The sequence below is a fragment of the Primulina eburnea genome, chromosome 2, assembly GCF_022965805.1.
Source record: "Primulina eburnea isolate SZY01 chromosome 2, ASM2296580v1, whole genome shotgun sequence".
NCBI lineage: Eukaryota > Viridiplantae > Streptophyta > Magnoliopsida > Lamiales > Gesneriaceae > Primulina > Primulina eburnea.
In genome coordinates, this window is record NC_133102.1 from 47,215,781 (window position 1) to 47,227,989 (window position 12,209).

The 12,209-nt window shown below is 37.8% G+C and overlaps 2 protein-coding genes and 1 pseudogene across 2 annotated transcripts; 2 read left to right on the forward strand and 1 right to left on the reverse strand.

The window, feature by feature from the left end:
• Positions 1-229: 229 nt before the first annotated feature.
• On the forward strand, positions 230-5,335 carry LOC140823873 (mitogen-activated protein kinase kinase kinase 1-like; annotated as a pseudogene).
• A 372-nt stretch (positions 5,336-5,707) lies between these two features.
• On the forward strand, positions 5,708-9,637 carry LOC140823874 (uncharacterized). Its single transcript, XM_073185439.1, has 8 exons — positions 5,708-5,856; positions 5,995-6,160; positions 7,703-7,793; positions 7,964-8,022; positions 8,254-8,314; positions 8,704-8,794; positions 8,893-8,969; positions 9,256-9,637. The coding sequence occupies exons 1-8, from the start codon at positions 5,829-5,831 to the stop codon at positions 9,370-9,372; spliced, it is 690 nt and encodes a 229-aa protein (XP_073041540.1). The 5' UTR covers positions 5,708-5,828; the 3' UTR covers positions 9,373-9,637.
• A 514-nt stretch (positions 9,638-10,151) lies between these two features.
• On the reverse strand, positions 10,152-12,106 carry LOC140824846 (partner of Y14 and mago). The gene is made up of 4 exons (XM_073186390.1): positions 11,896-12,106; positions 11,682-11,804; positions 10,661-10,885; positions 10,152-10,534 (listed from the first exon to the last, which is right to left on the reverse strand). Exons 1-4 carry the CDS (start codon positions 12,061-12,063, stop codon positions 10,385-10,387), a joined length of 666 nt encoding a protein of 221 aa, XP_073042491.1. The 5' UTR covers positions 12,064-12,106; the 3' UTR covers positions 10,152-10,384.
• Between the last annotated feature and the right edge of the window lie 103 nt (positions 12,107-12,209).

Below are 12,209 nucleotides of genomic sequence, written 5' to 3' on the forward strand. Positions count from 1 at the left end.
AAAATAAAACACATTATATTAGCATGAAATAATACAATTTTTCAAATGTTATATATTTTTAAATCGTAATTTAAAATTCTTACCCACGGGTCCATTACTTTCGCTTTTGGTAAGTCCTATTTGGCCTTTTCATCCTATATGGTCGCCACGTGGCAGCTTCTGAAATTTTCTTGTGTGGACCCTTTTAAAGTCAAAAGTCAAACTTTACCACTCGAGCTAAAAAAAAAAGAGCAGGTAATAAATGGTACGGAAAATTCGTACAATGACACAGCTGAAAAGCTGTCAACCAAATTCAGCCGTCTCCGCGGAGTTTCCACGCAAAAGCACCCACACACCCCAAGCTATACGTACACTGGATATTGCGGACTGTATGTATAGAGAGAGAAGGTTGCAACTCAAGAGTATGATTTATGATGGAAGGATGACCGACTTCAAGCAGAAGCCGCGGCATCGAAGGCTTGACCGCCGGAACGCCGTGAAGAATATTGACTACGATGCGGGTGCGAGCTCCTGTTCTTCGCCTTCGTTTGAAGATCGATCTGTTGACGTTACACCGCTGTCCGATCGAACCACCTTCCGCGTTGAAGGAAATGAGGGAGAAGTGGATCATATTTTCCATCGCCTTGGCGTAGGTCTCGATGATTTTTCCATAGCCTTGTCGGCGTGGGAGGCTCGGAAGAGCTTATCGCCTTCAAGCAATGCGAAGACTCTGGGGCTTGGTGTTGTGCAAGATATTGTCGAGTTGGAGGAGGGTTTTGGAGCTCGGGTTGGGGTTGGGGTTAGTGGTGGTGAATTGAGGAATGGGTTTGGGTTGAATTGGGGTAATTGTGAAGTTGAGGCGGATGAACTGGGTAAAAATGGAGTGGAAAGCGGTAAGGTGGTGAGTAGTAGTGGTGGCTTGGGGATTAAAGGCATTAGACCACCAAAACTGGCCCCTCCGCCGGTGATTACCAGGGATTTTGTGGACAATATGAGCTCTAGTTGGGGTATGGTTAGGGCAATTGGTCCTCTAGATGATCAGGGATTCAGTTCACCGCGAGATGTGTTTAACCATTTGGTTGATGAAATAGAAGAAAACGAGGGAGGAGTTGAAATGATAAATATCGATGTGCTGAAAGATGAGAGCGTGGTGGTTGTGAAAGGCAGAGATAGGAGCTAGTGCGGAGCTGTGTTCGATTCATCTGATGATGATGATGATGATGGTGAACCTGTAGGCTTGATCCAGGGGACATGATTATACCGTCTCGCCTAATGGTTCATTCCGGTGCAATATTACCTCTTGGCAGAAGGGTGATTTCCTCGGAAGTGGATCATTTGGAACAGTGTATGAAGGGTTTACCAAGTAAGTGTTTTTATGACACACGTTTTGTTATGCAGTATTCTATTGAATCAATATTACTTTGATTGCTGCTCTATCAATGCATTACAGTTTAAGATCTAAGAATAGCATGTCAGTTTAGGACGTGTGAAAAATTTCTTCAAAGCACTAGTCAGATGCAGACGGACAGAAATCTATAAGCGAGAGAATACTTGATAGTGGTGTGGCACTCAAGAACATAGCATCTGAGAATATTTCTCTACCAAGCTAGGTCTAACATATCACGAATAGGTTGTGAGAGATTCAGTGGGAACTTTTCTATCAAGCCTTTAATTATATCAATAATGATGTGAAAGAGGAATTTCAGTTTAATACTTCATGCTAGCAGTTTGATTCGAGAAGTAAAAAAACTCAAGAACCCTCAACATGAGCTTAACTCTGTTGACTAAAGTTGGCCCAGTCTTATCATTTCTCTTTTTACTTGAGAAAGTTCAGTAGATCCCATGACTGAGTGTCTTGTTGATGCATGCATGTTATTTGAGGAATGGTTGCATTGCAAAGAAAATAACCTATTTGTAAGCTTGGATAAACAAAAAGCATTTCGATGTAAGTACTGTCAGATTCTTAATTCCTTTCCTCCATCTCTACAGTGATGGCATCTTTTTTGCTGTGAAGGAGGTGTCTTTACTTGACAATGGTAGCCAAGGCCAACAAAGCCTTCATCAACTCGAACAGGTGAGAATAACTCACTAGTTTGTGATGTTTTGGACTCGGTGTTTATAAGAACAGGAGATTTGCATAACGGCATCAGCTCTTGCATGGTAATAATGCAAACTATTTGAATAATATGTTATGCTAAGTTTATTTTGCAGGAGATAACTCTTCTAAGTCAATTTCAACACGAGAACATTGTTCGCTACCTTGGTACTGACAAGGCATGGCTTTTCTTTTAATGGGGACAATCTCTATTAATAAGCAATAAGCATTCTGGTATCTCACTTAATAGTATGGCTTGGTGGTTCCAGGGTTTCCATTTTGGTGTTAACACTTTATTTTTTTCAGGATGATGCAAAATTATATATCTTTCTCGAGCTCATGACCAAAGGTTCACTTGCAAAACTATACCAAAAGTATCAGTTACGAGACTCCCAAGTCTCTGCATACACGAGGCAGATTTTGAGTGGGTTGAATTATCTTCATTGCCAAAATGTGGTCCACAGGTAAAACCATTTGTCTTAATTTTCTTGCCAATGCATGTGAATGTTCTTTTAAAACTTCTTGAAATTTTTTTTTGGACGGGAAATAATTTATTGTCATTTCTTTCTTGTCTCCCCCATCTTTGAATGTTGGAAATACTAATAACTATTTGCATATTTACAAATTTTGCAACAATTCAGTTTCTAGTCAAGTTGTATATATTATGAAATATTAAGACTTCTTAGAGATTGTTATTTTTTTGCTTACTGAACTCTGTTTCCTTTCCTTTCAAGGGATATAAAATGTGCCAATATATTGGTGGATGTGAGTGGTTTTGTGAAATTGGCAGACTTTGGATTGGCAAAGGTTAGTTTCTTGGGTATAAAAGATGATCACCTCTTCTCTGTTTCATTTTAGATACTCATAAAGGTCCCTTTCCGTGTTATCCCTAGGCAACCAAAATGAATGACATCAAATCTTGCAAAGGGACGGCATTCTGGATGGCTCCCGAGGTATATTTTGTTGCTCCATCAAATGTTACTTACTTTTTCAAACAATTTTTCAAAAAAGAAAATTAACTCCTTTATAATCATGCAGTTTCCGGTTCACCTTATTCTCAAAACTTCACTTCTTGTTTATCTACCTATTTTTACATAAAATTAGAGCATAGTTTGCAAGTAAGATTGAGTAGTTCTAGTCATAGAAGAGCCTTATACATCCATCCCAGCTTAGACTACTCATCTCTTGGGAAAACTGCTTCAATGGAATGGGGGATAGAGATTCTACTTTTTGTTATGTATTTCACTATGTAGAACATAAAATTTCCGTGAGTAGAAAAATTGATACTTGATATCGTGTCAGGTCGTGAACAGAAGGAACCATGGGTACGGCCGTGCTGCTGACATATGGAGCCTTGGGTGCACTGTGTTGGAGATGTTAACTGGTGAAATTCCTTACTCTCACTTGGAAGGGGTATGCACATACGTTTAAAGAAAGTTATAACATGATGCCTTTTAATTTGCAGCTTCAAATTTCAGGATATTGTAGTTTTCAATTTGCATGCTTATATTAATTTTGTGCAACTCACCAAAAGAGAAGACCATATTGTGAATGAAGCTGAATGATCAGTCCATGACACAAACAAAGCTAGCCCAATAAATTTCTCCAGTTCCAATAAGGGTGTGGTTTGTACCATCTCTTAGATGCACTGTAGCACAAGAACGAGTGTTAAAATTTCTAATTATCTCATGATTGGCATCTTAGTCCTTATAAAACTATGGTGCATTCCTGCCCTTCTCTTAATGGAAGCAATTGAGAAATTGTAACATTTGCCTATCTGTTTTCCTCATCTTTTTTTCTGATATCTCGATCCAAAGTTGTGAGATTGACTTTTACCAAAATCAACGGTATCATTGTTCATTTTTTCAGGTGTATTTGAATCTTTTACTGTTGTCTCCTAGGGAGGAGGCTGTTATGGATCATGCTCATCTGAAGTGCAAATATTGAATTTGACTCTAATCGAGATGTTTAAACATAAAAAAAAGCACAATCAGTTATAAGAAAGGTGACAAGCTGAATAGCAATGAAACATAAAACTAGCGTCCTAAAGACTCATTCTTTCTAGATCTGACTCTGGAAACTAATGGCAATTAATTCGGTAATCCTAAATATCCTAAACACTCATCACTAAAACAAGAAAAAGAACATTGTTTTAAAGGTAAAGGCTGGTTTGTCAATTTCACTTTTGACGGAAAAAATAATATTTTAGGAATTTATCTTTTATATTCTATCTGTTTTTCAATTTATTTTGTCAACTTCTCTCCATAAAGTCCATTTGAACTAGTGTCACAAGTTACGAAGTTGGTATTGAAAGAAGTATTCTTTTGGTTGCAGATGCAGGCATTGTTTAGGATTGGCAGGGGAGAACTTCCCCCTATACCTAGTAACTTATCAAAAGATGCTCAAGATTTTATCCTGAAATGCTTGCAAGTTAACCCAGATAGTCGACCCACTGCAGCTCAGCTGTTGGATCATCCATTTGTCAAGAGGCAATCTTCAAATTTTCCAAGTCCTGTATCTCCACATTTTAGTGGCCTGCGGCTCTGAACTTGAAGAAGCAAGGTGAATTTATAGCCACCTCTGGGTATCTGTACTTTGCTTCAAGAAGATTTAGATCGAACCTTGTTTTTGGCAGGAGCAAGTTTCATGTAGTTCTGATTGTGCATTTCTACTTCGCGACTCCTTTCGTTTTTCCCCAGAAACCCAAGTATCTGACCTGAAACTACAATTGATAATGAAGATGCTCTTCTCGCAAACACCAGGAATCGAGTCTTGTAAAGTTTTCTTTGGTACCTGCATGATGTTCTTACAGGATCGAGGATCCAAGTTCAGATCATCTGTGCAAGACAGTATTATCTTCCTCTCTTCATATATCAAGATAAATCAAACATCATCAAATCAAATTTAAACGGAATAAGAGGTTGAATACACTTGTGTGACAGAAGATCTTCAATGCAAGCAATGTTGATCTGGGCGGTGGACTGGTAAATTGAAGGCTGTAGGCTGTTTGGGTATTTGGAATCAAATATTCGGGTTGGATACTTGGATGAGTGAAGAAGAGGCAACTCCTCGTGTATATTTATTTATTTTCTTGTTATGTTTGTTTGATCATTTGTAGCTTGTTGTGATAGTTTTACTTGGGTTTGGATAGTTGCAATAGATTTTCTGTGAAATTGTAAATATGTGAGATTTTTTTGTAATTGGTATTTGGTTTTAGATATGGTCCCAGATGTACATTGTTGACATCCTATCCTGCGCTCATGGTTTTCTGGAATTCTTTCAACTCTTTGCACTTGATCTCTCTCAGCTGGCCGGCTGCACCAAGCTGTTTCATGAGAGTGAATAAATTAAAATAAATTAAATTAATTAAAATAAATTATCAATTAATTTAGAGAAGTGTTCCTATAAAAAAAATTAGATTATAATCTGTATATTTATTAGTCGTTCTTATAAATTATATCTTAAAACGTTCGTGACATCATGTCTTAAGTTTGTATTTACGATGCTTCACTATTTTTTTGTTATATAAGTTTGGGATCTAATGATACCCGTGGAAAAAGGGCCTTGTCCATAACTGGCCCATCAAAAGAGCTAAATATGGGCCTGGCCCAGAAATCACTTCTGATAGGTTGGTTTGCAGCCCAATTTGCATGGCCAAATTAAATGGAATTAGGGTTTTAGCATAAAGAATCGAAGTCGAACAAAATTCTTCAACAGCTGCTCCTGTATCTCGCTGTCTGGGGTTCCTGAGAAGATGCCGAAATCGAAGCGCAATAGGGCAGGTTTGTCGTTTTCCAATCCATATTTACTGATTGAGATTTCTTGCCGATGTTATAACTCGGGGGTTTGAAGGACGTTTTTGTAAGAAAAATGTGGTTTCTGGAAGATTTTCCTTTAATTTCTAAATATTAATTGTGCAGTGACTTTGTCAAAAACAAAGAAGAAGGGGAGAGAGCAGAAAGAAAATGTAGTGAGTTCGATACGAGAAGCGATCGAGAAGTACGATTCGGTGTACGTTTTCACTTTCGAGAATATGAGGAATATAAAGTTCAAGGAGTTCAGAGAACGGCTCAAGTCTTCGAGCAGGTTAAATTATGTTTATTTTTCCGGTGACTTGCTACGTCCTAGAACATAGATGAGTTTGTTGGATTACGTTCTAAAACTGAATTTGTGGGACTTCTCGTTGTAGGGTTATTGTAAATTAACACCAAGGTTTATACTGAACAATCATAAAACTAAAGGCGTGTTCTTTACTTGGGCTTTGCATCTATTGGTGGTCGGCGAGAACAGATAATTTTAGCCGGAGTTTATTGCTCCCGCTCCTGAGTCATTGTGTAGTTTATTTATGTAGGGATTTATTTTAATTGTCAATGTTCCCGTATTTAGCTTATTAAACACTGCCTTTCTATTTTCTTTCAGAAATTCTTATGTCCTCTAGATTAATTAATATTTATGAGATTACATAGTTGTAAAAAGCACAGGCAGGCGCACCCTACGTGACCTTGCAAGAGGCGAGCCCAGGCGGACGCCTGGCCTTGCTCCTCAGGCTCTAGGACACTTTTGCGCCCTAGTGTGCCTTGCACCTTAAATAACTATGTGAGATTGTACCTTAATTGTCTTGGTTTATAGCCCCTAGATGGCACCAGCTTCAAAATTTGGTAGTGGTTTGGTAAAACTTGTGTAGGAAAAATGAAAAGCTCCATCTAAAGCTAGTAAATCCATAGTTGTCAAAGGCGCGCCTCAGGCGCTAGGCGCTAGGCGGAGCTGCAGCGCCTTATGGACAACCAGGCGACGTGTATGGCTGGGCGAGCGCCTTTATCGCCTTGAAGCCGCTTTTCTCCAGGCGATGGGCGTTCCAGGCGTTCCGCCTCTGTGCAGCGCGTTCCGCCTCTTTTCCGCGGGCTTCTCCTTTATTTTTTAATGACCCAAAGCACAACTAAATAAGTCCATAACTAATTTCAGCCCATAAGTAATTTATTTTTAAACAAAAGCCTAGTTTTGCATGTCGATACGTATTCTCCTCCCCTGCCGATTGAAGCTTCTGCCTTATCTGCACACACCACTCTCCCCTACCGATTGAAGATTTCTTCTCTGCCGCAGGCTTCTTCTCTTTTGCCTTATCTATTTTTGTTTTTTGTTACTTGAAGCTTTATATATTTAGGTTTTCATATAGTTCATTATTATTAATAGTTGATTTTTAGTAAAACATAAATATATAATATATTCTCTTTATATTATCGCCTCGTGGCTAGGCGATCGCCTTTTGTCGCCTAGGCGTCTAGGAAGTGGCTCGTCGCCTTGACGTCGCCTAGCGCCTTGACAACTATGAGTAAATCTAATAACCTCTCATTTCACGAGTTATGTCATTTGCTTTGGCCTCCATTTAGTACTTGTTTATTATCTGCTTTAAATTCTTTTGAGTCCTGTATTACGTTTTTGTGTCCCTGCATTCTACATACCCTTTACTACTAATTGATGCCCTCGATCGTGCTTAGAACTTCAGTACTGACCCTTATACATGGATAATTCTGTTGATTCTGTTACAAGTTACAACTTCCAAGTACCTTTGAATGAGAAATTTTGGGTTTTATCGCATTATGACTATAGGTTCTTTTGACTTTGTCCCAGATTTTTCCTTGGATCAAACAAAGTTATGCAATTTGCTTTGGGTAGGACTGTTTCAGATGAGATCAAACCTGGCCTTCACAAGATTTCTAAGGTAGTAAGAGCCTTTCTTTGTGTTTCTTGTTCGGTATTTTTACTACTTCTGTATAACTTGATAATTCTCTTTCTCTGACATATACTTCTCGTGATAATTTATATTCTACTCGTAGTAATTTGTAATTCCTTATGGTCATTAGTTTTCTCATCATTTATCCTATTAACCAGCTGCTTCGTGGCGATTCTGGGATTCTTTTAACTTGTTTGCCAAAAGACGAAGTCCAAAGGTATTTCCTCATACCACAATTCATGGGGTTGACTGTAGAACGATCACCAAATGTTGATGTGTATCCTCAAGGTTTTCTGACTTGTTCATATCGTAACTGAAAGCTGTCGAGTTTTGTCATCTGTACCCAGATATACAATTGATTGAGTTTTATTTGAATGGTAGCTTTCTAGTCGAGACTTGAGAAGCAGTTACACCGTAATATATGGTTAACCTTCTTCCCTTTTATCAGAATATTTGAAGAATATGAAGATTATGACTTTGCAAGGACCGGAAGTGTTGCAACAGAAAAGGTAATTAGAATGTTTTACACAATTAGTATTCTGTGTTTCAACACAAGTATATCCCATTATATTAAACACAGACCCCAAGTTATCATGTCATGCTGACTGCTCTCTGTTCCCGTAAAATTGTTGTTTCCTGTCTTTGAAAGTGGTACTTCTATGCCCACCTTTGGGAATCAAAAATTTTCATGAAGTCTGTGTACTTTCTAAAAATACAAATAATGTGAGTGGCTTTCTTTTGATTGATCATTCTACATGACCCCAAAAAATAAGGAAAAAGGTGAATGTATGTTGCGTCACAAAAACAAATATCTTTACAATTATTGTATTTGAAAAAATCGTTCATACAATGCTGCAGGTAATTATGGATGTTTCTCATTTTTAGTTCATTTGTTCAGGTGGAGCTTAAAGAAGGTCCTCTCGAACAGTTCACTCATGAGATGGAGCCATTCTTGCGCAAGCAGGGGATGCCTGTGCGGTTAAATAAAGGTCTGCCTTGTGTTTATTTCGGTCAAACTTTTGTTGCAAATATTTTATAATTGCTTTATAGGCATAGGCTTTACTCATTTAAATTTTATGGCGGGCAGGTGTGGTAGAGATTGTATCAGACTTCATGATATGTGAAGAAGGAAAACCAATATCACCTGAGTCATCTCGGATACTGGTTTGCCCAAAATCCTTAGCTTATTCTTGAATTTCTTTTAAAGGATGCTACAGTAAATCTCACTCTGACACTCTTGCATATGATTGCTCCAACAGCAACTATGATCATACTAATACCATGACGGGATTAGCTCCCTCTCATTATTTGAAAGCTTTGTTTGCATTTGTTATGCCTGAATTTGCCACAAAAATGCCTTTCCAATCCAAATGGTGAAGTAGTTTATAGTTTGTGGTTTGGCTCTTGTGGAGTTGTGTAACACGATGGGTGTATCTTACTTGTCTTGCAGCGTCTCTTGGGTATTAAAATGGCTACCTTCAAACTCTACTTGGTGTGTCGATGGAGCTCTGAGGAATTTGAAATTTATAAAGAGGGTTTGGAAGATTCTGATATTGAATCCTCCTAGGATTCCCTAACTGATATGGTCAAAAAGGTCTTACCCGAGATTGTGAACCCGTCACTCGAGGTGATCCATAGCTGGCTTTATGTTTCGTCATTAAAAAAAGCGGTACCTGCTGCATACCAAAGTTCTGAGACGTACTTTATTTTTTTAGATGGATAAGTTTTGTTGTATTTGGTATTTTTTTATGGAGTTGTATGAGACGTAGTATGATATTTATGGAGTTTTGACAATTTTCAACAATGGAACGCAAAACCCATATTTAATTTTATGTGATGTGGGAAGGTGCAATTTTTCATTTGCTTGAACTACTTTTGATGTCGTTTGAGCATGATTGAATTGAGTGGCCGTGACATATTATCCCATCTCCAACACGATGTCATGTTGACTTGTTCAGGCTAAACATTAATTTGTAAAACACTTCAAAAAAAAAAACGCATAACTTCAAATAATTGAAATAACTTGGCTTGAATTTTTTTATGATATTAGGTAGTTTGCTATGGCAAGTGCATGACATTGCAGAACTAATCGTTTTGAACAATATTGAGCACAATATTTGCTGGTGAAATATGGGTTCGCATTTTCGAACCCTTTTCATTTTTCAGTTTTTCAATAAATATTTATAATAAATATTTATGAGAATAAAATTATTTACTTTGGCTAATCTTATAATCAATTCCCAGATTCTCTTTCTATCTGTATTCCATATCATTCATCCTTAACAGCAAGAAAATATAATTATTCGCACAAAACCATTAAAAACTGAATTGATATTTCATAGCATCTGCATAAAAAAGCTTCTGATTATCTAAAAAAATTGGGCCGAATACTGATGCAGCACCATTCCTAAATTTACAATCAGTTCTTTACTCCCACAAGTATTCGAGGGAAACAACAAAGTGCAAAATGACATTAACTTCATTAGAAACAGAAAGGAGGCAATGCACAAGTTATGTTAAATCTGGATGATTTTTCTTCTACTATTGCAGAGCTTACATTGGATTGTTACCCCTTTGCATCATGACATAGATGCTGTTAGCTCGGCTTTCTTTCCTTCCAAAAGCATCAACTCATTGAGCCAATCTTCTAATTTGGCTATTTTCTCCAGTTGTTCAGGTTTCATATCCTTTTCTGTAGTTTTCTGCTGCTGAGCTTCAGTCAACCGAATCTACAGAGAAAATTGGAAAAAAATAGTACAAGTCAGGCAGAATAGGAGGTGGAAGAATAATAATAGTCGATACTGGAATCTGTTTGTGAGTACTAGATCATTTAAATTTATAAATAATGCATTTACCTTCTTTTTCAATGCTCGAATCTTTTTATCAAAATGTTGAATTTGATCCTCTGGAGTAGAAGACTCGTTTGGATTTAAAGGTGTTGTAACCAAAGAAGTGTTTCCAGAAAGATTTAGGCCATTCATCTTGGATGCAAATAGCTCCTCATTCTCTGACAGGTGATTGAAACCATCAGCAGAAAGGACATCATTTTTCTCCGAAACATCAGCCTTGTCTAGAGCAGCCTGTCATCACATTCTTTGAGCTTAGGGTAATTAATGCAGGAGAAACACTCCAATTTAATCTTGGATCAGGTGATTCACATTCAAAAGAAAGGGTGGAGTCTCATTGTCACTGGAATATCAACCGTGTTGGGATACAGTAGTACGTAAAGCAGAAGAAGACAGTTGCATTTTTCTGGGGATCTTTTAATAAACAGAGTGACTCCCACTCCGTGCTGCCGAATTTTTTGCAAATACAATGATTAATCATGTCAGCACCTTCCTAATCAAGTTGAAGGGTGACTCATTTCGATGAAGGATTTCTCTATGATTAGAATAGACATAATATCCTAGGAACTGCTCATATTAGGATCTGTCAAAATGCAAGCTTATTTTTTAGCCAAGATGTTGCTTTATGGGTTTAGGATAAGTCAAAATTCAAGCTTAAAGTCAAAGATTTAGCAAACACTTATAAAAATGTTAAAAGGCAGCTTATTTTCTCGATCACATCACTTCCTTTTACACTTCAGCAACAAATGTCTTGAACTGGATAATTGTCATTTTACTCTTACAAAGTCGAACCAAAAAACTTAATCAAATGCATTGTGTTCTTGAAAATTACACATAAACCCAGTAGTTCAACTGGTTGTCAATTATAGAATAAGGAAAAAAATAAGAAATTTTACAAAAAAGGACTACTTTTCTGAGAACACGAAAACAAGCGGAACAAGAAGAAAGCTTCTCCCAGCCGAAGAAAATGAAAAGCAAATGGGAGGAAATCAAATTGAAAAAACGGAAGAAGAATAATAAATTCATCAACCTGCTGACGTTTTTCCTTCTTTCTCTCGTTCCTCTTAGCCGATTTCGACTTGGGTTTCACTTCCGCCGCCACGGGATCATATCCCGGCGGCACATCCTGTGTCGCCTCTATCTCCTTCCTCCACTGCCACCCAACACAAATCAGCTATGTTAAAGCTCTAGAAACACTCAAACAAGTAAATAGAAGACGGACATTAAATTATTCGTGTACACACAAGTGAGCCTTTGGATTGGTATATTGCGACTTCATCCTGGGGAACATAGCCGGCCCGAATCCGAACGGGTTTTCGGAGGGTTCCGTCTGGGCGTCGGGTCGGGGCGAGTATCCTCTCCCCTTTTTGGGTTTTTCCGAGCTCCTCCGCCGGTCCTCCGCTGCTCGCCATTATACTTGGTTTTAGACTAGACTCCGATAAAAAAATCACGTTTGCCTAAGTGTGCATATTGCACTTTAGTCCTTGCACTTTTAGTAATATCTCTTACTGTATTAAAATCATATATCAATCGATAATTAGAGTATAACCAAATTTTA